Below are 27,344 nucleotides of genomic sequence, written 5' to 3' on the forward strand. Positions count from 1 at the left end.
TCCTGGATATGAGAGAACATTTCAGCAGCCCTCAAATGTGGTTTAGCCTTCCTTTTGCCCTTGACTCGGAGCCTGGGCTCCTGGGGTCCCAAAGACTTCTTAAGATTTCTGTCTTAAAAAAGAAATGGAAAATACTATCTATAGTTGGAAGGGGGGGCGGGGCTTTCCATTGATCTGCCCTCAGGACAACTACGTCTTCCTCAGCTGGTGTTAACTGCATTCTGGTTTCACTTGTGTATCCCCAGAGGCCTCAGGATCAGAAACTGACCCCAGAGGATACTTGCCTGTTAAAAAATACATAAATACGTGAGTTCCAGGTGCTATGGGGGCACAAGCTAAGTAAATACCTGGACCTTCAGATCTAATCTCTTGTCCAGAAACATTCTGATGCTCTTATGAAGCGATTTTCATAAAATGCAAAATCATTATAATGTGCTTACGTTCCGGAAATCTTGCTGATTTCCGTGGAGTTTGTTGAAATGAAAAAGTACTAGAACAAAGACACTGGCTCTTAACAGATGTGGGTGGGGTGCGAGTGACCTTTAACGTGCTCATGCCTGGGTGGAGGGGAGCCTGCTGTCCAGGCTTGCCCTGGGGGTGCAAATGGGTGAGCTTCCTGGCTCGAGAGAAGTTCCAGCCATGGTGCAGTCCTGAGAGAACAAGGAAACAGGATCCAGCTTCATAAAGCCAGACCCTGTCTCACTGCGGGGAAAAGCTTTCGTATTACCCATCTGTTTTATTCAGGCACCTGTGGTTCTTTAGTTTTTTTACAAGAACCACAGTTAGACTTAGCATCTGCCTCAGAAGATGAAGGAGCTTCTGACTCTTACTAGAGGGGTAGAAAGTGAGAAATGGAAATAAAGCAACAAGTTTAACCTCGCCCCAAACAAAGAGCACCCTTAGGACTGTAAAAAACTGCGGTCAAGTTTCAGAAGGTCCTTCCCTATAATTAAATCCATGACCCAGCCTTGAAAGGCTTTCCTTGAATGCCATTGGTTGCCAACTCTCAGTTCTCTTGAGGGTTTTCTGAGTCTGCAACAAGTGTCATGCTGCCCATGTGGCTGTTGCCCACTCTGCAGAGCTTAATCCCTCAGAGACCATCATTGTGTCCTCTCGGAGATCTGTCATTGGGACATGGGGCCCTAAGTCACCCTTTGGCCTTTCCCTTCTCCCTGGTCCCCATAGAAGAGAGAGACTGCCTGGCCAGAATCTGTCGGGTGTCTGTGAGACTTGAGTATGTAAGCTCCAGTCAGACTTCTGTCTGGTTGTGCTTCTGTCTTCGTGAGACTTCTCAATTATTTGAGAATTATTTTTTTTTCCATCATTGCCATGAGCTTCAAGGGGGTGTGTCCTGTTGTAGCTGCCAGTTTCTAGTCCCTCCTCGCCTTCTGAGCACTTGCATGTGGCTCTGTGGAAGGGACTGGGGTCTTTCATTCCAGGCTTTGTGCCTGACTCCAAATAACCTTCCTCCTGAAGATTGGCTTTAGCTTCTTAAAACCCCCTACCAAGAGTGACTGGAATTTGAGGTTCGGAAAAAAGAAAGTTAAACTTTTCTTAGACATTCCTTCATCATCCACATTTTTAGACACCTAATTCCTTTAGCCCAAATTCACTAACAGTCTTTAAATAATTTTTAAAAAAATTTTTGGTATCTGAGAAAGGATATCAATGCAGTAAGGAGGCTTTGGCCTTTGTTTTTTGTTGTTCTGAAAGCAGTAGAATGCTGAAGGTGTGGGAGGAGAAGCCACAACCTTTCGTCTCATCCATGGCGGTTGTCAGTTTAGTTGTTGCTTTCTGACCTGTGCACCACCATTAGACATGCATACACTCTTTCCATTTAGCATTACTTAAGAAATATTTTTCTATTTTTGCATTTTACTTAAGTGATATAAAAATAGTAAGATCTCTTTTCCTGAAGCTCTGAAACCCCTTTCAAGTAAAAAAAAAAAAAAAAATCATGGAGTCATTATGCAACTCTAGCATCTGCCTGGCAGTATTATTTCCACTCATGTTCTTCCAGTTGTTCTGTAGTCACTGGCACCTTCTCGAGCAGAGAGCATATCCCTTTGGTTCCCCAGGCAGATGAATACCGGCCCTGCCACCACAGTCAGTTGTTTGCCAGCATTCACTGAGGGTCCGTGTCGCCCATGGTATCACTGTAAGCTCTTTCTTGCTCCCTCGGAAGGTTCTCATGGGTCACTCAGCAGCTGGTGCTCCCTGGGCTGCTCGTGGCATCCTAGAGAATGACAGATTATGTTCTCCTCATCCCTCTGTGGGAGCCGAACAAGAGAGACTCTGCGCAAGCACACATAGCAAGAAATTGCTTTGAGGCTCAGAATGAAAACCCAATGTCCTTATCTACCCCAGTTAATACCCTTCACTAAGTCTGGCTGGCTGGCTGGCTTAGGTTTCTTGGGAATATTGGGGAAGCTGTATTCAGGGCATGGGTGCTTGGTTGTCTGTGCAGTAGCTCCTCCCTGTAGCCACAGAGCTGCATCAAGGCCATCCTCCTCACGGCGCTCCCAGCTCTCCCGGCATCCACATAACTGGTGTTCACAGTCTCGGGTGGAGAACCTGAGCCACCTCAGGAGGGAAGTGAGGGAGGCATGCTGAGCGGTTCTGGTACCACAACGGCGTGTGTGAAGTAGCCCTGTGGACAACATTCAGGCTGGGCAGCCAGCACCCCCATTTGCCTTGTCATTCCCCAAGTTCAGCTCCTCCCAGTTCTTAGGAATTTTTGCTTACGATTTTGTGCTTCAGCTTCATTAAGCCTTGATTACCCTTACCTGTTAATAAAGAGTGGGATCTAGTAAGTAGATAATCTCACAGGTCTCAACATTTTCATTCCTGGTTCATTGTTGGGAGGGCAGGGAGGGTTCTCAGGATGGGCAAATATTTATCTAGGAGACATTAATTTAAAGCCCTTTGTATTGTTATCTATGGTTTTTTAGCCATGAATTGTCACTCAGTTTCTTGAAGATGAGTCTCAAATTCTCCCACAATGCCTCAGATGGGGACTTGTACTGAGTGCATGCTCAGATTTTATCCCCTAGCACCAGATTAGGAAGCACTGTATTTGCACGGTTCATTTGAGGACATCCGCTGCCTCGGAAAAAAGAAAGTTAAACTTTTCTTAGACATTTCTTCCTCTTTCCACCTGTCCTGGCTTGGACAGCTGTTTTGATCTCTTTTATACTGTGGCTCACTCATTTGGAGGATGCTAAATTCTCTTGTTTATTTTGCCTTTTTGACATAATGAGAGCTGTACAAGCCAACTGCTTTTATCATATGTAGAAACCCAGGGAAGACATTGAGTTGTAAATTCAGTATTTCAAGATGCTGTATTTCCTCTTCTAAAAATTATTTTTATTATTATTATAACAGACATAGAAAGAATCGTGAGGCCGCCAGTGAGCTTCTGATGAGATTGAAAGACAACAGGGATCTTCAGAAATTCCTGCAAGATTGTCAGGAGGTATGTCTCCCTTCAACCCCTCCCTTCTTTCCTTCCAAGGAAAGCGAGAACACTTGGAAGAAGAGCCTTTGGGATTATAAAATTAATTGAGACCCAGAAATTCATTTCCAGCTGGGGTAGTGTGGCACCTCATCATTTCTCCAGCCTACAAGCTACCACTTAGAATAACTAGAGTCTTTCTAATCTAGAATAGTTGAGAATTCTGCTATTACAGTGGACCATAGCCAATCGTTGCTTTTTTGTTTTAATTTAATTAAACTTACATAAAATCCAGAATGTAATTCTTCCATCATTCTAGGTGTATTTTAAGTGCTCAGTAGCCAACTGTGATTAACAGTTGCCACATGGGACAATGCAGATCTAGAACATTTCTAGATCCATGTGATATCCTAGAATAGTGTGTAATTTTAAACTATGTTTTAAGTATTTATTTAAAAGAATACACATTTAGTGTTATGGAAGGAGAGAGCTAAGGGGAACTGGAACTTGCTACCCAGGTAAGAAGCAAAGATATAAAAAAATTAGGCCTGAGTTTCTTACTCACCAAGGACCTTCAAACACCTACCTTTCAGATTCCCTGGATACGTGTCTAACGTGGCAAAAGCAGCGATCCTGATTTTAGACTCCTAAGTTTTACCATGTGGTATTAATCTGATGATTCTCTTACTATTTCATGCTCCCCTGATACATGCATAAACAAACTTGGAAAACTAAAGTTAGCCAGAAAAATGCAGTCTCTGCAAGCCAGTTAGAGAAAAGCATCTGGCTACTTCCACATGTTCATGAGTACATGGCATTCTTCTATCTGCCAGAGAATAACAGTGAGACTCCGTTTTATCTGGTTTATTGGGTGAAATCCCAGTTCTGGAGGCAGAAATGGGATGAAGTTCATCCCAGTGAAGCTGTAGGGACCTTGGAGGAGGGGTATTATTGGGCGTAGGGACAGAATCAGCTTGTGTGCGAAGAACATGACTGCGATCATCACAACACCTTGCAGGCAAGCATATGGCTGTGTGTTAAAAAGAAATACAGCCCCAATAGCAGTCATGTTAGATCGTGACAAGTGATCCCTCATGTCCATTTAACTGCTATCTTACTGTGATTCTTGTAATATGCTTCAGCAGCTAAACCTTCAGAAAGAAAGCCCCTGAACTATGTAGGTTAGGGTCTGTCAGCTTTCTGTGCCACTCTGATGAATCTCGATCTGTGAGGTAATTGCCTGGAGCCAGACAGGCTGAAGACAGGAGTGTCTCTTCAAGTGATGCTCAAGCATTAATAAGCCTTTTGGATAGGGTGCTCATTTTAAAGAGGTATTTGTGTCCCCCAGACAGGGCATAGAAGAGAGCGATGAGAGCGATGGGACCTGAAGTTAGCTGGGTAGGGTTGCATGTTGTTCCACAGTGAATATCAAGTGGTTTTTCAGCCCTGGAAGGATGAGGAGCTGTTTGTAGCCTGGGCTTTGCCTTCCACACACTGCAGGTCCCTGTATTACCCCTTGATAGTTCCCTTGTAGTACCATGGGTGATTCATTATAACTTCAGGCCATACTGAGGGAGAGGTGGGAGTCAATAGAATTCCATGCTTTTGCTTAAAGGGCAAGTTTAGTGAGATGAAATTCATGGACCTCAACTTGGACTTTTTGAGGAAAAGCCAGAAAATGAGCAGGAGATGAGATAAGAGGAAGAACCCTTGAGAGAAACCCCATTGAAGTTTCCCTCTGTTTGCCATTACATATATGTGGATTCATAAGTAAAAACGTTTGGGGAAACTAAGTGGATAAAATGATCGTCCTTCCCAGTGGAATCACAGGAAATGGTCATTAGATCTTTGTTAATACTTGTTCCAAATTAGCACCCTTGGCTATATGGAGTTCCCGCCTTGATATACACCAGTGACTGTTGGGTGTGCCTGGAGGCCTCCATCCTATGATTGCCCCTTACAGTGTGCAGAAATGTTTTGGCTGGGCTGCTACGTCCCAGGAATGATATGCAGGTCTCCTTGAGACTGCTCTGCCAAATCTTCCTGGTTTAGCCTTTTTCTCCTTAAGCTTCATTAAAAGTTAGTACAACTGTAGGATCGGCTGGAGTTGCCGTCTCTCACATGAGCATGGACAGTCTCTATGTAGTGATGGAATTTAGATCAGGTTTGAGGGCTCAAAACCCTTGGTATAGAAGTGCAAGCAAAGAGGTGGTTCCAGTATTCTTTGGCTGTGAACTCTGCATCATTCAGCCTTGTTAAAATACATACCCTTGTTTAAATGTCCAGCTCTCAATTTCAGTCAGGTCATGATTTCAGGGTCACTGGGCATGGTGCCTACTTAAGATTCTCTCTCTGTTGCCCTATGACCCTGCCCTCACACTCTTTCTTTGAAAAATTAAATTAAAAAGTACCTTTTAAGCTAGGATCTTGGAGAACAGAGTGTCTGTATGAAACAGCTTTGCATTTTAAAAATCTACCTTTTAAGTTGCTAGAAACTTCCACAGTACCCAGAGATCAGATTTACTACCATTGCTGGCTATAGGTATTGTCCAAAGTCTAGGGAACCTTCTCAGTGAGTGCCTTGGCCAGAGCAAGCACAGGTTGTGAGATCTGCCTTTGTTGCCACCTCCAAAGACCACCGGATGGGGAAATTTACTGCAGGCCCCCCCCCCCCCATTCCCACTTGTGGGTGGGGACGTAAAGCGCATCAGTTTTTGTAGTGGTTATTTCAACGTGAATTCCTGAAAAGTGATTTAGGAGTTACTGCTTTTCTGTTTTATTTCCTCACATCATAGGGAAACTGTATTCAGAAACTGAAGGTGTGGTTTGTGTGGGGTTTTTTTGCGGGGGGGTGGAGAAGGCAGTATAACTAGACTTGTGTTACAAGGGGTAGCAAGTTCTGTTACTTTGAGCTTGATTCAGTGATCAAAGCATTTTTCCAATCCTTCTCCAATCTGCGCAGTGTTCTTTTTTGCAGAGAATGAGTATATTCTTAAATGACCTTTGTAAATGCCCACAAATAATAATGGTAGTTCTGATTGCAGAATGCTGATGAAGGGCTGATGAACTAGCAAGTTCCATAGATCCATTTCATTGTGCTGTATTGCGTGATGCTTTATCTGTAGGATGATGTGTTCAGCAAAGAGCAGATTTGTTTATAAGCCTCTGATTTTTATGTAGCTCTTTTTTTTTTTTTAAATCTCTCTGGGTAGGTGGTTATGAATAGCAAAAATATGTGAATGTCCTTTGCACTTTGGATAAATGCCTTCTATTGTGTTTAATCTGTGTGCATGTGGAAGACGGGAAGTTTTACCATTTGGTTCCCTTTTAACCTCTTTCCCCCTTGGACTGAATGAATGGCCATAGTAATTCAGATTTTAGCTACCCAGATAACTGGGGAAAAAAGGTAATTCTTTTAAAGTAGGAAATTTAGTGTCTCTATTGTGTAACCAATCTATGGGCCTAGCTTACAAAGGGCTGTATGAGATTTATTGGTTTTTCACCTCAGTAAAGAATGACAACAAAAATCTCCCCACCTTTTGCTTTGTACCCCCCCCCCCCCCCGTGTGGTGGATGCATATGCTGAGAAAGGTAGAGATGGTGCCCGGGAAGCCTGGGAATTTGCCCACATTCAGAGCCAGTGCTGCTCCCGTGACCGGCATTACCCTCCTTGACATCCTTTTCAAAGAACAGACTTTCTGTTGTTTAAACAAATTTATGGGGAAGCCTTTCCCAGCAGCAGCCCTGAGTGTGAGTGAGTGGCCTTGGAAATGTTGGTCCTGTGAGGGTTCTTTTCATTTTTCTTGCCATTTCTCAACACTGCAGAGTGGACCATGAAGGGCTTAGGGTGCAAATTTGTTGTATAAGATGTGGGCTTCTTATGGTCACACAGAAGGGACATGGTCTCTGAAGACCTTTGGTTCTGGGCTGGTCTACATTCCTTTGTGTATCTTTCTCTTAAGGCAAACAAAAAGCTCTTCCTGGGTTAGTTAGCACTGTGTATGGGGGTAGGAATTAGAACCTGGCACAGCCAACTATAGGCAGTAAGGAGCCGAGCGAATTGGGATGAAAGCCAGCAAGGGAAGTGTGTCCAGGGCCTGCGGCTGGGCTGACTCCCACCCTCGGCCTCACGAGAGAACTCCCTTCTCAGATCTGTCAGCAGCTGGCAGGCTTTGTGAGTCTTTGCAGAATTTAGATCCAAAGAGACATGTTGGGTCTCAAAATCAAGTCCTGAGGAGTGTTCGTGGCCTGAATGGAAGACTCTTTACAAAAATAGAGGCTATAGCAAAAGAGGTGAAGGTGACTCAAACTTTGAAGGAAACTTTAAAGAGGGCATCATTGTTGCCTTACTCCTACAGTGAGCAAGTTATTTATGCTTTTTGGCATTCCCATAGATACACTGTGAAGGGAAAGGGAGGAATAAAAGAGTGAGGTTTCTGTGTTTGGTCTTTTTCATATATAATAGAAAACTAAAAAGAGTAAAAAGATTACCGAATAGAGTAAAAGGCAGTTAATCATGATTAACATGGAATAGCTGGCACAAGTATTTGGAAGAGAAAGAAGATTGTGACTTGGACTGGTTAGGGCAGAATTTTAAACACAGGCCTTTGAGGGGAAGGCTGGTTACGCGTGCCAAGCACTTTGAAAGCTGGCTCAGAGAGCTTTTGTACTCCTGGATTTAACTTTAGATACATACTTCGGAGCCAGGCTCAGGTACATCTCCCGTACAATGGAGTTAACCAGTCATGACAGGTCAGAGTCGTAAAGTAAATATTTGGTTGTCTGTTGACATGGAAACGTGCAGTATGCATAGTACAACATAACACAACTCTTTCCAGGCAGAAAAACGGCTGATGTCTGTGATCACAATCTCTGAAACCTTTCTGATTTTTGTTTTTCCTAGCTCTCTCTCTGGATCAATGAAAAGATGCTTACCGCCCAGGACATGTCTTATGATGAAGCCAGAAATCTACACAGTAAATGGTTAAAACATCAAGCATTTATGGCAGAACTTGCATCCAACAAAGAATGGCTTGACAAAATTGAGAAGGTGAATTAAAATGTTTGATGAGGCTCGTGTTTCTTTGGTGTGGCCACAACATGGAAGTGAACTCCTCTCTTTAGCACATTCTCTTGCATTTTTGCATCCTATACAGAAGTAACACAGCCAGGAGCAGTCCCTCTTACTAATTCCTGACTTGTACCCACTAGAAGGGAGAAAAGCAGAAACCCAGCCAGGTGTGGAACAAAACGCTTGATTAGCTTTTTAGTGGGTACTGGCTGTTGGGTTTCTTTTGTTTCTCACCTGCTGCAGATGATGGGCTGCGGGCCCCCTGGACCGAGTCCCTACTATTTTGATTCATCACGTGTCCTGGTCTATGAGAGACTGATGATTTGCGCAGAATTTAGAAATACTATGTATTTTACATTTTCCCATTTTTCTAGTGTGACCAGGCACTACCATAACTTAAAATGTATCATTTTGGCACAGGGAGATTGTGTGCGGCATACTGAACGTGAAAATGAAGTTCCCCACCCCCTCTTCTCTTCCTCAGGCTTTTTACATTGTTTCGTACTCTAATGGTTAAATTAATGTGTCACGGTCTTTGGGGGCCGAGTGGAGGGGAGGAAATCCGAAGTCTTTAGCACTTCCTGCTGCCCCCGTTGAAACTGTTTGATCATGCAGTGGTCACTTCTTGCTGTCCTCTCTGAGAGCCATGTAGTGTCCATAGACTAGGCCCTTGTCCATTTATTAAGCAGTAACCTTACATGGAAAGGCTGTGTGTTGAATTGAATAGGTAGACCACAGATTAAATATTTTAGGGTGGTTTTTCTTTTTCCTTTTTTTTTTTTTTAGGGTGGTTTTTCATAGTGACCTTTGTTCTCTAGCAAACTGTATTTATTTATGTTTTCCAGGAAGGAATGCAGCTCATTTCAGAAAAGCCCGAGACGGAAGCTGTGGTGAAGGAGAAACTCACTGGTTTACATAACATGTGGGAAGTCCTTGAATCCACCACCCAGACCAAGGCCCAGAGGCTCTTTGATGCAAACAAGGCTGAACTTTTCACCCAGAGCTGTGCAGATCTGGACAAATGGCTGCACGGCCTGGAGAGTCAGATTCAGTCTGATGACTATGGCAAAGACCTTACCAGCGTCAACATCCTGCTCAAAAAGCAACAGGCAAGTGGATGAGGCGACCACATACTTGGGCCTGTTTCTGTTTTATTGACATCGTCTTTACAGTCTTAACTTGCACACCATGTCGTCAACCACCTGTCTTCTGTGTGAAGGGGCTTTAACCCAGCAGAGTGTCCTGACAGCATCATGGCCCATTTCTAGAATCAGCTGGAAAGGCATAGTATCGTAGAAGTATTTGGGTGTCATCATCTCAGTTGACGGATAATATTACCATTTAATAGTCGAGAAAATACTCATTTCAGTCAGTTCTGCAGTTTACACAAGAGAAAGCGATCCTATTTCCATACTTGCTGTATAACATCCAGTAAATATTTGTTATCTTAGTTGGTTAGGGTATTTTTTTTTTCTGTAAGATTTTATTTATTTGAGAGAGCGAGCATGAGTAAGGGGTGGGGAGAGGTACCGGCAGAGGGAGAATGAAGAATGAGACTGCCTGCTGAGGAGGGAGCCCGATGCAGACTCGATTGCAGGACCCCAGGACCGTGACCCGAGCCAGAGGCAGACACATAGCCAACTGCCGGGTGTCCCCACATCAAGGTACTTTTTAGATGGGAACAACAGGAAAGTTGTTGTCCTTGTAGGAACCAGGGCAGACTCAGTGGACCCTCCTGGGTCCACTGTCCTGGCAGGAGGCCAGCTATCTCAGGGGTTGGGCAGGACAAGCCTCATGCAGGAAAGTCTTGACCAGATCAGCCCTGAGGCTTTGTGTCTCCCGGAGCTTCCTGATGCAATAAAAGGAAGTTATTTACTCACTTATTTGGGGACATGATAGTACTGTATTCTAAAGGCAAATGAACTTACTTAAAATTTCTAGAAAACAGCTTTAGTGAAGCTGAGAAAGCAGGTTGGTGTCAGAATCATGTGCGGCTCCCAGGCCCAGGCCCCGGCCCCACGGTCCTGCTTGGAACCAGTCACTGTGGCAGTGTCTTTGCCCAGTGCTGAGGCCTGTTTCTTCAGAGTGATACCCACCCTTCCTTTTCCTGAGTGATGCGGTTTCTTGGCTACGTTACCATGCGTTAGGGAGTTTTGTTATGGGTGCTCTGTCCTTGAGGCTGTTTACTTCCTCGCCCGGGAAAGGAATCCATTTGTTCCCAGACGCAGCCCCCTCGTCTCACAGCCATCTGCGTGTGACGTTTCCTGAGTGAGACCCCACTGCTTTCATTTTCCTTTTGTAAATAAGCAATTAGCATGTTTTCATCTCATGATCTAGTATTAAAAAAAGAAAATCACCCTTCTGATTGAAGAAATTGAGAGAAGACAGTAAAACTAGCTATCCTTTTAGCCTAAAAGAACTGGAACCTTGAGACATTACTTTTTCCTGACGATTACATGGGTTTCCAACATCATTATGGCTTGTGAACCAGCAGCTGAAGACTGTCCTTTCCCCATAATTAATCTTGTGTTTTTCTTGTCATTTGCCTTCTAAGCTCCTGGACAAACTTGAATATTGTTCGGGTTTAAATACAATGGAAAGTGGGGGCACCGGCGTGGCAGAGTCGGTGAAGCGTCCGACTTTTGACCTCAGGGTCGTGAGTTCAAGCCACATGTTAGGTCTATCACTCTGGGTGTGGAGCCTACTTAAAAAAAAAAAAAAATCCTGGAAAGGGAATAATTGATAGTTTGATAGATGTTAAGAATCCTTTCTTAGACTCTCCATTATATAAATTTATGCTCAATCTTCCATTTTGGCCAGTTCCCAAAACAAACATTTTATAGGACTGTGTGTGTCTTCCTTGTCTCTAGTGTGCCACCTGGTCTCTTTTCTGCCTTCAGATGCTGGAGAACCAAATGGAGGTGCGGAAGAAGGAGATCGAGGAGCTCCAGAGCCAGGCCCAGGCCCTGAGTCAGGAGGGAAAGAGCACCGACGAGGTGGATAGCAAGCGCCTCACGGTACAGACCAAGTTCATGGAACTGCTGGAGCCCTTAAGCGAAAGAAAGCATAACCTGCTGGCCTCCAAAGAGATCCATCAGTTCAACAGGGATGTGGAGGACGAGATTGTAAGTAGAGCTTCACCACACAAAGGGCTTTTCCGTAAGCCTCCTCACCTGACCTGCCTTAAGCCTTGTTCTCATTTCTTGTTAGGCTCACTTTGGGCCGCATTGGTGAGCTGGACTATCGAAGCCCATGCTTTTATGTATTGACACAAAATGCAACTCCATTGTTTCCTTTGATTTCCTAAAGATGTGCTATGGTTTTAATGCCTCTAGAATAGTAGTTTTAAGGATAAATTAGGCATGAGGACTCCCAGTGAGTCTAGCAGTGAGGATGAAATAGGGTCTGAAAGACTAGCCCTTGCAATGGGATTGTACACACCTTCTCTCTCTCAGGCTGGCCTTCCTGCCGATCCTCTGTTGCACGTGTTGACATCAAGCATTTGTTCTTTTTGAGACGTCCTAATCACCTGTATTTACAATTCTTTCCAGTTGTGGGTTGGAGAGAGGATGCCTTTGGCGACTTCCACGGATCACGGCCACAACCTCCAGACTGTGCAGCTGTTAATAAAGAAAAATCAGGTAAGTGTTTCTGCTTGGGCTAGCTCAGTCTGATAAATATTTGCTCCAGGTTACAGGGCAGAGAACAGTGAAGGTTCACTGTTTCCCCTCGGCACTCACAGAGCAGCCTTCTGTCGGGGCCCAGCAAGCCTTATTTGTGTGTTCCCCACTCCCACAGACCCTCCAGAAGGAGATCCAGGGACACCAGCCTCGCATTGATGACATCTTTGAGAGGAGCCAGAACATTGTCACCGACAGCAGCAGCCTCAATGCTGAGGCCATCCGGCGGAGGCTTGCTGACCTCAAGGAGCTGTGGGGCCTCCTCATCGAGGAGACAGAGAAGCGCCACAGGCGGCTTGAGGAGGCGCACAGGGCCCAGCAGTACTACTTCGATGCGGCTGAGGCTGAAGCATGGATGAGTGAGCAGGAGCTGTACATGATGTCTGAGGAGAAGGCCAAGGTGAGAGAGGTATCTAGTCCTGCCCCAGGGAACCTCAGACTTGGGCTCGGAGGTGCTTTTCTATTTTCTGCTGGTAGCTGTGTCTTTGTGAAACATCTCATCATTGCCTTTGAGTGTCACAGAGGACACTGTGCTGCATGAAGGTGACTGAAATCTGGTGTTTCCCCTTGATACAGAACCTTCTTATGTGAGCCCTGGTGTGTCATTAAGACTAGGTTTATCTTGGGGATCCCTAGGTGGCTCAGTGCCTGCCTTCAGCCCAGGGCGTGATTCTGGAATCCTGGGATCGAATCTCATGTCAGGCTCCTGCGAGCCTGCTTCTCCCTCTGCCTGTGTCTCTGCCTCTCTCTTTCTCTTTGTCTCTCATGAATAAATAAATAAAATCTTTAAAAAAAAAAAAAAAAGGCTAGATTTATCCCCCCCTTTTTTTTTTTTTTTTTTTTTTATGGATATTTACCAGAGTCCTTTTTGTTCTCTTTAGTTAGTAGAGTTATTTAAACTTTACAAGATGCTTTTGAGGGATCCCTGGGTGGCGCAGTGGTTTAGCGCCTGCCTTTGGCCCAGGGCGCGATCCTGGAGACCCGGGATCTAATCCCACGTCGGGCTCCCGGTACATGGAGCCTGCTTCTCCCTTCTCCCTCTGCCTGTGTCTCTGCCCCTCTCTCTCTCTCTCTCTGTGTGTGACTATCATAAATAAATAAAAATTTAAAAAAAAAAGATGCTTTTGAGATAGTATAAAAATTTGTAGGGTTCCAGAATGCTGTCATCTACCTACATGTGGGTGAGATGGTGAGGAGTCTCAGCCAGTCAGAATACACTTGGTTTCATAGGCTTTACCCTATACCTCAGAGAGGTCTCCCCACTCACTCCGGATGATCCTTGTGTTCGTGTTTCATGGGGCGTCCCACAGTCTGGTCCATGTTGACACTCCTGAAAGGCTTCAGTGCTGCACTGCCTGCATACCACACTTGTGCTTTTGTTCTTACTGATGATTCTTCTTCCTATGCATCATGCAGTCAGCTGGTCCTACTTGAGTGTGGTATTGGGCCAGAGGGGACGATGGTGGTTGTGACCTTCTCCCTCTTTGCAGGATGAGCAGAGTGCCGTCTCCATGTTAAAGAAGCACCAGATTCTGGAGCAAGCTGTGGAGGACTACGCAGAGACAGTGCACCAGCTCTCTAAGACCAGCCGGGCCCTGGTAGCTGACAGTCATCCTGAAAGGTGAGTCCTGTTGTGTCAAGACGAGACTGGCCTGTCGGTTCCTCCCAGTGAGGGTCTTCTACCCTGACCCAATGCAGATGGAAATGGCAGCGTCCATCTTGGATAACTGGTGATCTAGATCTTTGGAAAACATCTTTCAAATAGACCCAGTAGGCCTGTGCTGAATGGGAAGGGTGAACTGTTAACATTAGGAAATTGTCTTTGTGGGTTAAATATCTCCTCTTGAAAAATGATTGGTATCACAAGTCAGAAGTATAGATTGACCTGCACAGATACAGGTTATCAAAACCTACCTTTGGGTTGAAAGTCATCCAGTTTAGTTAAGTGATTACTTTTAGGAAGAATAGTAGACAAGGATACACAGACCTGTAAAATAATAGGGCTCCCACAAAGAGTTAGATGGTAACACTTCCTCACATTATCAAGTCTTTCAAGCACCTTGGGAATAAAAAGAAGGGTGTGTGGTACTTCCCTACTTTATACCACACTCACATACTAATTTTAATGGCAGTCATTTTAGGCTTGCTATGTAACTGCCTTTTATAACTCAGAAAGGAAAAGAATCGGCTTTGTGCATCACCCAAAGCAAGTTGAAGATACCAGTCAATGGCTGTGTTGGTGAAAGGGGATCTTCATGTATTCGTGATAAGATTCCCAGAAAAGTGGCCTTCCTAGTCTCTAGCATCGAGCATCAAGAAGTCTTGTCCCTTTGATTTCCTGTTACAAGAAAGTCACTCTCAGGACCTACCTGACAGGAGCGGCCAGGAGCATGCACCCCAGAGAAGGGGGAGGTGTGTGCCAGACAGGAGTATCATCCATCCCTTGGGTCACATGATTCTTAAGAATGGAAGATGGCTCCTGGGTTTTGCATTAATTTTTAACGTCAGAGGAAATGCTGACTTACAGAGCCAGCAGTTCAGAGAGTTAGGGTTTCTCCTCCCTGCCTCTATCATCACAGTCAGGATGGCCTTCAGCCTTAGTTATTGTGTTTTGTTTACATGTTGGCTCTAAATTACTCAAGGTCAGATTTCAGAGTTTTATTTTTTAGGCTAAATAGGTGAACCAGAAGTTTCCTTCAAGAAATTTTATGTAACATGCTTTCTTGGCATTTCCACTTCATTTGTTTTCTCCCTGAAAAAAATTTGACATTGAAGGTCATTTTCCTGCCGCCCCTCCCCCCACCCTCTGTTCCAGTGAGCGCATCAGCATGCGGCAGTCCAAAGTGGACAAGCTGTACGCCGGTCTGAAGGACCTTGCTGAGGAGCGGAGAGGCAAGCTGGACGAGAGGCACAGGCTCTTCCAGCTCAACCGGGAGGTGGATGACCTGGAGCAGTGGATCGCCGAGAGGGAGGTGGTCGCAGGGTCGCACGAGCTGGGACAGGACTACGAGCACGTCACGGCAAGTACCCTGGGCAGAGCAGACACGGCTGTGCCACGTGCACTGGGCATGGGCGGCAGCTGGACTCCTTATCTGTGAGCACATCAGACACCTTGGACTCTCGTCACGGGTCACAGGGTTTAGTTTCAGCTCAGCTCTTTTATCACCAGGCAACTTTGACTTAGCTTGTTCAACCTCTCTGTGCCCTTTTCTCCAGTAGTGAAAGGAGATGGAGCCAGGGCCTTGCTCTGCTGCAGTGAGCAAGAAGGAAGCCTGATTGAGTTTTTAGAGCTAAGACCTGTTAAGTCATGCATATTACTTGTTTCTTTCCAAAGGACGTTCATGTGATTAAGAAATAAAATGTTCATAGTAGTCTCACTGATTTTTTTTTCTTTCTTTTTTTTTTTTTTAATGCTCATCACCATTTCAGATGTTACAAGAACGATTCCGGGAATTTGCCCGAGACACAGGGAACATTGGGCAAGAGCGCGTGGACACGGTCAATCACATGGCAGATGAACTCATCAACTCTGGACATTCAGATGCCGCCACCATTGCTGAGTGGAAGGATGGGCTCAACGAAGCCTGGGCTGACCTCCTAGAGCTCATTGACACAAGAACACAGATTCTCGCTGCCTCCTATGAACTGCACAAGTTTTACCACGATGCCAAGGAGATCTTTGGGCGCATACAGGACAAACACAAGAAACTGCCCGAGGAGCTTGGGAGAGATCAGAACACAGTGGAGACCTTGCAGAGAATGCACACTACATTTGAGCATGACATCCAGGCTCTGGGCACTCAGGTGGGTCAGGGAGCTGCCCAGGGTCGTGGGGAGCGTCTTTCTGCATCTCTGAGCATCTCTCTCCATTCCTTGGCTCCTCAAAACGTGTTTCCAAGAAGTACCCAAATTAAACACACACATTGTGAAAATGCTCCATCTGGGAGAACTCAAGTCTGTGACGTTCACAGTGCACCACATGCACAGACATCATTAAATGACCATCTCCACAATTAAACCAGGCGCACATGCAACCATTTGCAAGTTACAGACCTCTTCTAACAAGAATTTGTATTATGTTAGCATAATCATTCACCCAGAATCATTTGCACAATAATATCTTATTATTTTCCATCCACCAGGATCTAAGTTATATGTTGGGAAAGAGGGAAAACAAGAATCTAATGTTTTAATACACCTGGTCTCCCCACTCCCCCACTCTGAAATGGCTTTCAGAGACTTTCTTTAAAAGATGCTTGACATAAAAAAGAAAAAAAAAAAGATGCTTGACAGTGATAATAGCACAGCAGTGAGAACCTGTCGTATGATCACTTCCTAATCTCTGCGTAGTTTCTTATTTAGTCTTAGAGTACTTTTAGATGAGAAATCAGTTGTATCTTTTTCTCATAGATTTCATGGTTCTAGGGACAATGCCAGCCCTGAGAACCTTAGGAGTTTTGTTCTTGTCACGAATGTGTTGATAATGTAGGGCAGGGATCAGCAAACTTTTTCTGTAGAGGTACAGATGGTAAATGTCTTCAGCTTTGTGGGACATATGGTCTCTGTTGCAAATCCTCAGCTCTGCCAATATAGCATAGGCGGCCCTAGACGATATGAAATGAAGGAGCTTGGCTGTATAACAGTAAAACTTTATTTCTGAAAACACGTGGCCCAGATTTGACTGTGGGCTGATCCTGATCCAATGCCACCAGCCTTACAATTTCCGGTGTGCTTTGGGGTTTGTTCTCTGGAGGGCACCACCTTTGCCACCATTGTCTTCTCCCCTACCCTGAATTTGCTGCTTCTAGAAACAGGTCACAGTCGGTCCTCCCTGCAAATTTTTTTAAAATTTTATTTATTCATGAGAGACACAGAGGCAGAGACATAGGCAGAGAGAAGCAGGCTCCATGGAGGACTTGGGACTCCAGGATCATGCCCTGGGCCGAAGGCAGGCACACTCAACCACTGAGCCACCCAGGGGTCCAGGGGTCCTTCCCTGCAGATTAAATGGCTTCAGCTCTTCCACCTTCCACCAACGAGGTAGAAGGTATGGAAAGCATATTTAAAAAGAGATGCATGGAGTGGCTGAGGGTCTGCATGAAGCAGAGTTTAAAAGGTCCACCATGTATCATAAGGATTTCTGATCTTCCCTTCAGAGCTCATGGACTCCCCAGCTCTGTGACAACTTGCCGTATTCAGAACCTCGTCAGCTTCATGTTCAGGGGCTTTCATTGTGTATAAGGTCCTGGGGAACCACGTGGTTACATTCTCACCTGTGCCTGGAGCAAGGCTCCTGGAGAGGGGCAAACCCCAGTTTGAATTGAGGCCTGTTGTTCTGGATCGCTGCAAGTTTAATTTATTTCCGTTCCCTAATGCTTTGAGGATTGAGATGTTGGTTGCAAAATATATATTCCAATAAGAGCTAAGTGTTCTCTAACTGTTATTACATAGAAAAAAAGAAAGCTGGGGGGAACTTTGGGAATGCCTAGAAGCAGAGCTAGAACACAGCTTACTGGCAGGAGGTCTTCCCTCTGCACCTGTGAACAATCACTTAGTTTTAGAACTTCCAAAGACTCTACAGATGATAGAGTTTTGATCTCTTTTTTTTCTTCATTAAAACCCTTCACCTTGTAAGACTCAGATTGCTGAGGGTGAGGGAGGGCAGGAGTCCATCCACTCCCTTGTGTCTTTTAAGTGTCTGTCTCACTGTACCTGCTGGATGAGGCCATTTACAGCTCTAGAAGTATGCATGCCCCTTCTGCAAATACAGACCCAGTCCAGATTCCTTGTAACAATTTTTTTTTAAGATTTTATTTATTCATGAGAGACACAGAGAGAGAGAGGCAGAGACACAGGCAGAGGGAGAAGCAGGCTCCATGCAGGGAGCCCGATCCCAGAACTCCAGGATCATGCTCTGTGCTGAAGGCAGGTGCTAAACTGCTGAGCCACCCAGGGATCCCTTCCTTGTAACAGAATTAGAATAGAGGGAGGCCCTTGGTACAGGCTCACAGAAGCTAGTGGTATGTCCTTCCTGGTCATTTAAATCCTGTGCCAGCCTAGTCTCCACTCTGCATGGGAGCCACAGGACATTTGCACCCAGTAGTGGTCTTCAGTGACTTCTCAGAGCACTAGTTCATTTGAGGGACTTTTGTGATCCCTCCTCCACCATGTTTTTGGTTGGTTGGTTGGGCTTTTTTTTTTTTTTTTTTTTTTTTTTTTTAAGAACAAATTAAAAACCAGAGGCACAGGAAAGCAGGAAAGGATTTTGGTTTTTTGTTTGATTTTTTTTTTTAATTGTTGGTAAAAGATTTGGTTTATCATATAGGAAATTCATTTTTCAAATTATTTCCTACGAATTTCCTATGGTAATTTGAATTATACCCTGAGCCATAATCATAGAAGATTTCTAGAAGTGAAGATGTGGAAATCACATCCTCACAGAAAACAAACCCTATTGATTCTTTGCATCTCTTAGAGGAATTTGTTTTCCTTATGTGCCTCCACCTAAAGTCCTTTTGTGTGGTCAGGGTCAACATCCACCTCCCTGAAAGTGCCAATGTTGTCCATCCTTACCCCTTTCTCCCCATGTATATCCCCTAGGTGGTAACTATCTGCATACTCCCCTCAAAGACCTCTAAAGGCTCCTGTAGTCTGGGATGACACTTGTCTGTGGACTTTGATCACACAACCTCAGTAAATGAAGATTAAATGTATATTCTCTTGTATATGTGTTTTATTAGATGTTGCATACAGTATGGCACTAGTAATATATATAAGAGGAAGAAGTCTAAAAATACAAAATAGCCACAGTTATGACTTTCTCTTATAAAGGCCTATCTCCCTTCCATTCCCCCTCCAAAAAAGGTGAAAGCCAATCCTTGTTTTTCCCCCTTTATTGCTCAGAAAGTAGGTATTAGGCACACTGTCTACACTTTCCTTTTTTCTACAGAGCCATCATCCTGGAACACTTTACATGAGTATGTAGAGCCCTTCCTCATTCTTTTCCATGACTGCAGAAGAGCCTCTTGTATGAATGTGCCATCGTTATTAATGTAACCAGATTCTCACCGATGGACATTTATTTTCAGTTTTCTGCCTTGACAGACACTACTGCAGTAAATAATGTGTATTTCATTTCCTAAATGTGAATAACTATACGTAGGATAAATTCCCCAAAATGGAATCATAAAACCAAAAGGTACCTACATTTGTAATTTTGATGCATGCTGCCCATGCCTTCTATAGGAGCTGTAGCCCATTGTCCTGTCCACAGTCAAATCTAAAATCTACTCACTGGCAGATACATCATCGGACTTGAATTTTTGCCAACTAATAGATGACAAACTACAGTATCTCCATGGAGCATCTTTTCCTAAGACCCATTTGCATTTCCTGTTCTGCAAAGTTTTTATTGAAATTTGGCTAGTGAAAATGTCACCTTCTTGGATGTCAGTCAGGTTTTTTTTGAGCTATGTTAGATATATTTTTGTTTTTCTTCTTTTTTCTTTTTTTCTTTTTTGTATTTTTGTTTTTCAATTTGAACTGGCCCATGTGAAAGCTCTTACAGCAATAATAGCACATAACAATGGAAAACTTGTTTTCAGAGTAAATTCTTCATGGCTGTTCCTTGTTCATGATTTAAAACAAAAACAAAAACAAAACCTGTCTGTACCTTGTAGGAGCATGTTACGTGTTGATTTTTAAATATGTCTGCATATGTCCTCTGTGCTTTCTGTACCATCTTTATATCCCAGGCTGCCTCCAGCACACCTCACTCGAGTCTCCTGCCTGCATTCCCGTAGCATATCGTTTGTCTTATCATTTACACTGAACTCAGTAATGCAGTTCAGTACATTTCTGGTAAACTTGGGTTTTTCCAGGGTGGATCTCCCCAATGAAATTGTGAGCTTCTTGGGGTGTAGGGGCTCCATTTTGACTCAGTGCCTTCATTAGTGCAAAACAGCGTGTGGTGTGCGTGAAGGGAGCAGTGGGGCAATGGAGAGAAGGCCCACCCATCTGATCTGACTTGTCTCCCCCTGTGGCTTTGCAGGTGAGGCAGCTACAGGAGGACGCAGCCCGTCTCCAGGCAGCCTATGCGGGTGACAAGGCTGATGACATCCAGAAGCGGGAGAACGAGGTCCTGGAAGCCTGGAAAGCCCTGCTGGATGCCTGTGAGGGCCGCAGGGTGCGGCTGGTGGACACGGGGGACAAGTTCCGCTTCTTCAGCATGGTGCGAGACCTCATGCTGTGGATGGAGGATGTCATCCGGCAGATCGAAGCCCAGGAGAAGCCAAGGTAACCCTCCTGGCCTCCTGTGGGTGAGAGGAGATCCAGCTTTGCTGACCCCGGGTAATTGTTAGAGGGATCTTCTAGAGAGAACCAGGGGCATCTCCCAAGAGCTTCGGGGCCAGAGCAGAGGTGGTGAGGGATTTGGGAGCAGCGTTAATTGCTTCCTTTGTCTCCAGCCCACAGTTACCAGGGAACCAGAACACAGTATTATCCAACCCTCTCTCCTACCCCCCAGCCACCACCCCCATGCTCCACCCTAACTTCTGCCCTCCTGCCCTTTCTCTGAGCCTCATGCTTCATTCAAGTAGTCCCATACCTTGGGTGTGACTAGCTCTCTTCACTGGAATGAGGTGGCTTTTCTGTGTCTGAGATTAAAAAACACTCTGTCCCTTTTCACATGCATTTCTAAAGGTATCTCATCCTCACCATCTGCTTAAATGGTGCCTTGAGACAATTATTTAATATTTGTTCCACATCTTCTCTTTGGCCATGTTTGCTGTAAGGCAGTGGAGAGCAGCTAAAGGACGAACAGGCAGGCACAGGCACAACCTCCAGTCCACCCCTGCCAGCTCCAACCCCCGCTGTAATTAAGAAGAAATCTTTTATTACCGTATATATAAAAAGCAGTTGTATTTCCCAGGTCAGGACTTCTAGGTTTTGATCCCTGAAAAGTTCTAACGGCGTTACAGTCATTGATTTCCAGGCTGGTTCCGGCTCTGTGTGCCTCTTTGTGCCTGGATAAGGAGGAGTTATCAGCTGCTCTTTGGGACACACATGTCCTGAACTTTTGGCACTAACTCCTGAGGTACAAAATTGTGAACAGAAATTCAGTGGTTTTTCTGGCACCTGCCTAGCAACCATTTTGAATTCCTCAAATGAATGCACGTGGACACCCGCACACACACGCAAACGAGAGAAGCTTTATGTCGCGTTAGGCTGCATTGCTGGTCCTGAATTAGACTGTCATTATGCATCCGCTCTAGTGACCCAGCCTGAGCCCAGACTGTGAATCAGACCTGAAAGACATACTATGCTGTTGAATAGTTTCCTTCAAATTAATTGTGTTTTGAAACCTGCACGTTGATCTGGAAAGCTTGATCTCCTGAAAGAGGTATTATTTATGTAATTTTAGGGATGTATCATCTGTTGAACTATTAATGAATAATCACCAAGGCATCAAAGCTGAGATCGATGCTCGTAATGACAGTTTCACAACCTGCATTGAACTTGGGAAATCCCTGCTGGCGAGAAAGCACTATGCGTCTGAGGAGGTAGGACGGCTCTTTGCTTCAGACCCTGGGGTGAATGCAGCGGTCTGAAGATGGAAGATGACTTTGTTTTGTCAGTATGTACGTATGTGTATATGTGGACACATACGTGAGAAACCCGTATTCATATACATGCATGCTCACACATATTTTGAAATCCTTTGCTCCTCTCCTGTGTGTGGAATAGTTATATGGGAACACTCTTGGCCCAGAGCCGATGAGTCTGGCTCAGAATATAGTTTCTGCAGGCCCCAGGCAGAAGTGCCATCCTTTGTCACCTCCTCCATCAGTACTCATCCCTTTCCTGTCACATGTGCCCTAGATCAGTTTGCTGTTAGTGGAGGGTTGTTAATTCAAGTTAGGAGGATGGTAATAAAGGGATAAATGATGAGTCAGCATGTGGTGCCCTTGAAGGGATAGGGTGTTCTCTCAGAGAGGTCAAGGCTTTGCCCCTCTCACCGTGCATCTCTCCTGAGTGTGATAGCGGTGTGGAGCCCCTGAATCTGGAGGGGGCTCAGCAGCTTTGGGTGGTGCCTAGGCTGCTTCTCAGCCCCTCTGGAAGGCCTGTTGCCATGTTTTTCTCTCCAGTACATAAATAGACTGAGTAGTCCTTAGGGATTCCCTCTTTTAGTACTGGTCTCTGCAGAAAATGTGTTTTTCTTCTGCAAAGTGGTCCACTAAGGAGAATGCTAAGAGGACGTGTACAATCTGTTAAGATGTCCCTGTTTTCCTCCTTTTCTCACAGATCAAGGAAAAGTTACTGCAGTTGACGGAAAAGAGAAAAGAAATGATTGACAAGTGGGAAGACCGATGGGAATGGTTAAGACTGAGTAAGGACCTGCTTAATCTTCCCATTCTTTTATGGGTGTCCTTTGGCCACATGCAAGTTTAGTTCCCTGCTGTGATTTGATATATTATCACGTAATGATTTTTGGAGTCCTAAGTGCTTCTTTCCTAATGCCGTTTCACCATTTCATGCTAAGTATTTTTAAGTAGTTCCCTGTGGCATATTCATTATTTTTATCCCATGATTGAGCTCAGTGTTGTAAGTGGGATTTGGGTATTCGTCAGGAACAGCATGGGAATGACAATTTGATCTCTCTCTGGGACATTCCAGCTTGAAGTCCCCTCCTCTAGCTATCTTTAAGAGGAAGTATTACTACAGTCAAGAAGGTAGAAAGTTGTCCTGGTTAGTTCTTATATCTGGTGCTCTTCGTAGAAGGTTGGTAACTTAATAAAAGCTACCAACTATAAAAGTTTTACAGTGAACTGGGCATCATTCTAAGTGTTGCATATGTTTTTCTGTATTTACTCCCCAGGGGACCCTCTGAGGAGATTCTAATTTTAATCTGATTTTATAAAGAATATATGAGGCACCACAGAGTTTGTACTGTGCAGTATTGGGAATAGCATTTAATAATAGGTACGAACACTGAAGGTAGCCCAGCTCAAGCATTGTTTACTATATTTTGCCATTCTCTGTCTGGGGCCCTAGCCTCTGCTAGTATAATAGAAGCCCATTCTCAGAGACCAGGGGTGCTCACTAGAAACAAAATCTGGGGGTTTTTTTCTAAAAGGTTTGTAAAATGTCAGATGAAGGCACCTCACCCTTTTGGGCTACAATCCTCTTTTGAAAAAGAAATCCCGCTCTTGACCATTCTTTGAATAGGATTTGGTCTATAAATTTTGAGAATTCCCAGGGCACGTTGACTTCAGCAAAGCCTGTATTACTCCTCACTGTGAACTAGCATGAGGTTGTATGCTGGCATATGTGATGAGGGGATGAGCCCCTGGTGCAGCAGTGGCATCTTCTCCTTGTGGCCTTGTTGAGGGCTGCCAGACTGCTGAAGAGAGGCAGCTAGCAGCTCCTGGCTGCCGTTGCTGCCCACAGTCCATTTCTCGCCCGTATAGCCCCAAGCATCACCACGTGGCCACGATGCAAAGCCCAGTTCTGACCTACCCCTCCCTTAACCGCAGTGCGTGTCCTACTGTTTCTACTCACATGTGGAGGAACAGAATGAAGAAAGCAGAAGCCTCAGTCCATATTGTCCCCACTTTTAGAGTGCTCCCTGTATCCTTTCCTCCCTCTCAGCCTCCAAAATAAAACCTACAGCTACCACCTCAGGAAGGGGGGGTGGTGAATGCCTGCTTCATCAGCGTGGTCTGGTGGTGTGTGAATTGAATTCCCTCGGGGTCTGAGGCTCCGGTCACTGAAGTAGGGCTGGGTGAGTAGAGCATACCTTCCAGGCCTGCGCTGTCCACTGTGGTAGCCCCTGTCCACATGCGGCTCTTGAGCACTTGAAATGTGGCTGGTCCCAATTGAGGTGTGCTCTCTATATAAAACATATCAGGTTCCAAAGACATAAGGAAAAGAAGTTCTGTCTCAGTCTTTTTTTATATCACTTACATGTTCAAACAATCATTTGCTCTATCAGGTTTTCTAAAATATACTTTTTCATTTCACCTATTTTCAAGTTTCACCTGTTTATTTTCTGCGTGGCTACTAGAAACGTTAAAGTTGACTTTGTAGCCCGTATCACACATCCGCTGGGCTGCACTGATCTAGGCTGCAGACTGGCTGTGCGGGCAGCTGCCACCAGAGGGCAGCGCCGTCCCCCCCCCCCCCGCCCAGCACCCTGCTGGCCCGCTCTCACTCTTGGTACCCTGTGCAGTTTTGGAGGTCCACCAGTTCTCACGGGACGCCAGTGTGGCTGAGGCCTGGCTGCTCGGGCAGGAGCCATACCTATCCAGCCGAGAAATAGGCCAGAGTGTGGACGAGGTGGAGAAGCTCATCAAGCGCCACGAGGCTTTTGAAAAATCTGCAGCCACCTGGGACGAGAGGTTCTCCGCCCTGGAGAGGCTGACAACGGTGAGTGGCCGCTGGCTGCTGGGAGTGCTCTGCCTTTTGGTTCTCCTGGGCAGCTTCTGTTCACCTCCTAGACCTGAGAGTTCATATTATTGCCCTGTTTTTATTTTTTTATTTTTATTTTATTTTATTTTATTTTTTTAATTTTATTTATGATAGTCACACACAGAGAGAGAGAGGCAGAGACATAGGCAGAGGGAGAAGTAGGCTCCATGCACCGGGAGCCCGACGTGGGATTCGATCCTGGGTCTCCAGGATCGCGCCCTGGGCCAAAGGCAGGCGCTAAACCGCTGCGCCACCCAGGGATCCCTATTGCCCTGTTTTTAGAAGCAGTGAGGACCTACCTGAAATTGGTTGTTTTCTTGGTACAGAACCTGGGGAGGCTTCCAGGGCTACTGTTCACTCAGTTGCTTCCTGAGTACTGAGATTTGTGATCACTTTTATAATAGCTGCCTGCCTGGGAATTGATTTTGATTGATTGGGGTTCGCTTTTCTCTTTTGGTCTGCTTTTCCTCTTAGATCTCAGAGAAGCTTTGGTTTATGGGGGACCTTAGCCATATAGTTTCAGATTTTTCAGAATTAGAATTTCTATCAAGTAGTAGCTGACTCTTAGACCATTAAAAATTCTCCCCACTCTGAATCATTTCCTCTGCCACCATTAAATTAAACCTTTTAGGATAAGGCTTGCTCACTGGTGTTTCCCATGACACTTGCACTTCTGGTAGAAAGCTGATTCTTTATGATGTACAAAAATGGAGTTCTTTCCAATTTCTGCAGTTCTGGGATTTAAAACATATTTGCATACTTTTGTGTTAAGCAGAATATTTTTAGTGCATACCTACTGCTTATAAAATGGCTTAGTTTCAGTTACTACTCTGTGGCTTTTTGTGCATGTTATTTGACTTTGGGCTAAACACAGATGCCTACTGCAGCATAAGAAGCCTCTCAGTGGTGTTTGTCTGAGCTCTGATGGGAAATCCAATGGAGAGCCTCATGCTTGGGTACCTTCTCCCTGAGCTAAGTTGAGAGCTGCGTAGTTTATTTAGAAATTAAGCCCAATGTTCCAGGCGATGCACAAACCCATGGAATAGTCCTGTGTCGTCACTGGGGTCTGTTTCCTGTAGTTTGAGGTTATAGCTGCAGTTCCCATGATCCCAGTGCCAACCTGCTGGGTGTCCCGTGTGATCTCACATAGACACCTGAGACCAGAGGGCTTTCTGGATTCCTCTAGTACCCTTTCTATGAGAGAGTCCAAGTTTGGGGCTCTGCAGAACATTATCACGTTCTCCCTCAGTTGGAGTTATTGGAAGTGCGCAGACAGCAAGAGGAAGAGGAGAGGAAGAGGCGGCCGCCCTCTCCCGAGCCGAGCACGAAAGCTTCTGAGGATACTGAGTCCCAGCAGCAGTGGTGAGTCACAGGCCACCTGCACTGCTCGAATCTGAGCTTCACTTGCAAGTGAGCTTCGGGGAGCATCTTTGTTAAGCTCACCACACGCACATCTTGTTAATTCTGTAAAGCATTTAGAATCTATGGTTACCCCAGATAACACTGGAGAATACGGACTTGTCCGCTGTCACACTGGTGTGTAGGTGGCAGAAGCGGGAGGTAGACAGCTCCCATTCCACTGCTTGCACACACATGCACATGTACACACTCACTCGGAATTTCCCTGTGAACCACCTGGATTTTAGGCCAGTGGTTATGTGATGATGCTTTTTGAAAGTAATTCACTGAAAGAACAGAAATCATGGTCTATTTCTGAAAAGCAAATTATCGTGTTGTGGTGAGAGCCCCATGCCGACCCTGAATGCCGCCTGGATTGGGGGAGAGGGCATGCCTATGGTCTTACTCTCTACCTAGAGTTGATTTGGAACACTTGGGAAGTTCTTAAAAAGAAATTACGTGGTGTAAGGGGGGGTTGCACATGTGTTTCTGAGAGAAAATCTGTAATAAAATTGAGTGATATTGTTCTCCCTCATTCTCTGTTTTTCTCTCTTTCCGTTCCTCCCCTTCCTCTCCTTCCCGTTCCCCTTCCCTCCTCTGTCCTCTTTCCCCACTTTACCTAACAGGGATACTTCAAAAGGAGAGCAAGTTTCCCAGAACGGTTTGCCGGCTGAACAGGGATCTCCACGGGTTAGTTACCGCTCTCAAACCTACCAAAACTACAAAAACTTTAATAGCAGACGGACAGCCAGTGACCAGCCGTGGTCTGGACTGTGAAGTTCACTACCATTTGTCAAGAACCACTCTTTCCAAATCCTGTTGGTTTGACCTTTTGGCTTCCACTTCACCCCACAGTGTTAAAATTTTCCTTAATTCATAGGCTTCCTTGGTTTCATATTTGTTTGCATTTAATTCATGTTTATTTGAGTCTTTTAACTGATGGATGCTCAGTTGCCTTAAAGCAACATACTTATTTTTTGTTTATTTATTGTGAGCTTTTTACTTTATTAAGATTTTACAGCGAAAGCCTTACATGAGTAATTGAAATTAAATGAGATTACAGCAAACTGAAGAAGAAAACTAGAATCTGAAAGGTATGACACATCCAGTTATACTAACAAGGTGCAATACTGCGCTACACATAGCCGCCTATACAGATGTCATTAACCTGCCATAGTTTAATAGTAACTAGGAGGACTGGGGTATAAGGAAGGAGAGACTCAGTACTAAGATTAAAACCTTAAGTCAGCTGCGTCACATTCCATGAAGGATG

At 45.0% G+C, this 27,344-nt stretch overlaps 1 protein-coding gene across 2 annotated transcripts in view; it reads left to right on the forward strand.

The window, feature by feature from the left end:
* SPTBN1 (spectrin beta, non-erythrocytic 1) overlaps positions 1–27,344 on the forward strand; it is a 197,885-nt gene that overhangs the window by 157,775 nt on the left and 12,766 nt on the right. For both annotated transcript variants that reach the window (XM_077915404.1, XM_077915405.1), the window contains 15 exons: positions 3,385–3,475; positions 8,358–8,504; positions 9,371–9,634; positions 11,426–11,650; positions 12,077–12,166; positions 12,324–12,605; positions 13,696–13,826; positions 15,021–15,225; positions 15,635–16,009; positions 20,256–20,500; positions 21,627–21,765; positions 22,508–22,592; positions 24,435–24,631; positions 25,923–26,035; positions 26,698–26,761. In XM_077915404.1, coding sequence (XP_077771530.1) covers positions 3,385–3,475; positions 8,358–8,504; positions 9,371–9,634; positions 11,426–11,650; positions 12,077–12,166; positions 12,324–12,605; positions 13,696–13,826; positions 15,021–15,225; positions 15,635–16,009; positions 20,256–20,500; positions 21,627–21,765; positions 22,508–22,592; positions 24,435–24,631; positions 25,923–26,035; positions 26,698–26,761 — 2,653 coding nt within the window. The remainder of the gene's footprint in view (positions 1–3,384; positions 3,476–8,357; positions 8,505–9,370; positions 9,635–11,425; positions 11,651–12,076; positions 12,167–12,323; positions 12,606–13,695; positions 13,827–15,020; positions 15,226–15,634; positions 16,010–20,255; positions 20,501–21,626; positions 21,766–22,507; positions 22,593–24,434; positions 24,632–25,922; positions 26,036–26,697; positions 26,762–27,344) is intronic.

This window comes from Canis aureus, chromosome 11 (genome assembly GCF_053574225.1).
Source record: "Canis aureus isolate CA01 chromosome 11, VMU_Caureus_v.1.0, whole genome shotgun sequence".
Taxonomy (NCBI): Eukaryota; Metazoa; Chordata; class Mammalia; order Carnivora; family Canidae; genus Canis; species Canis aureus.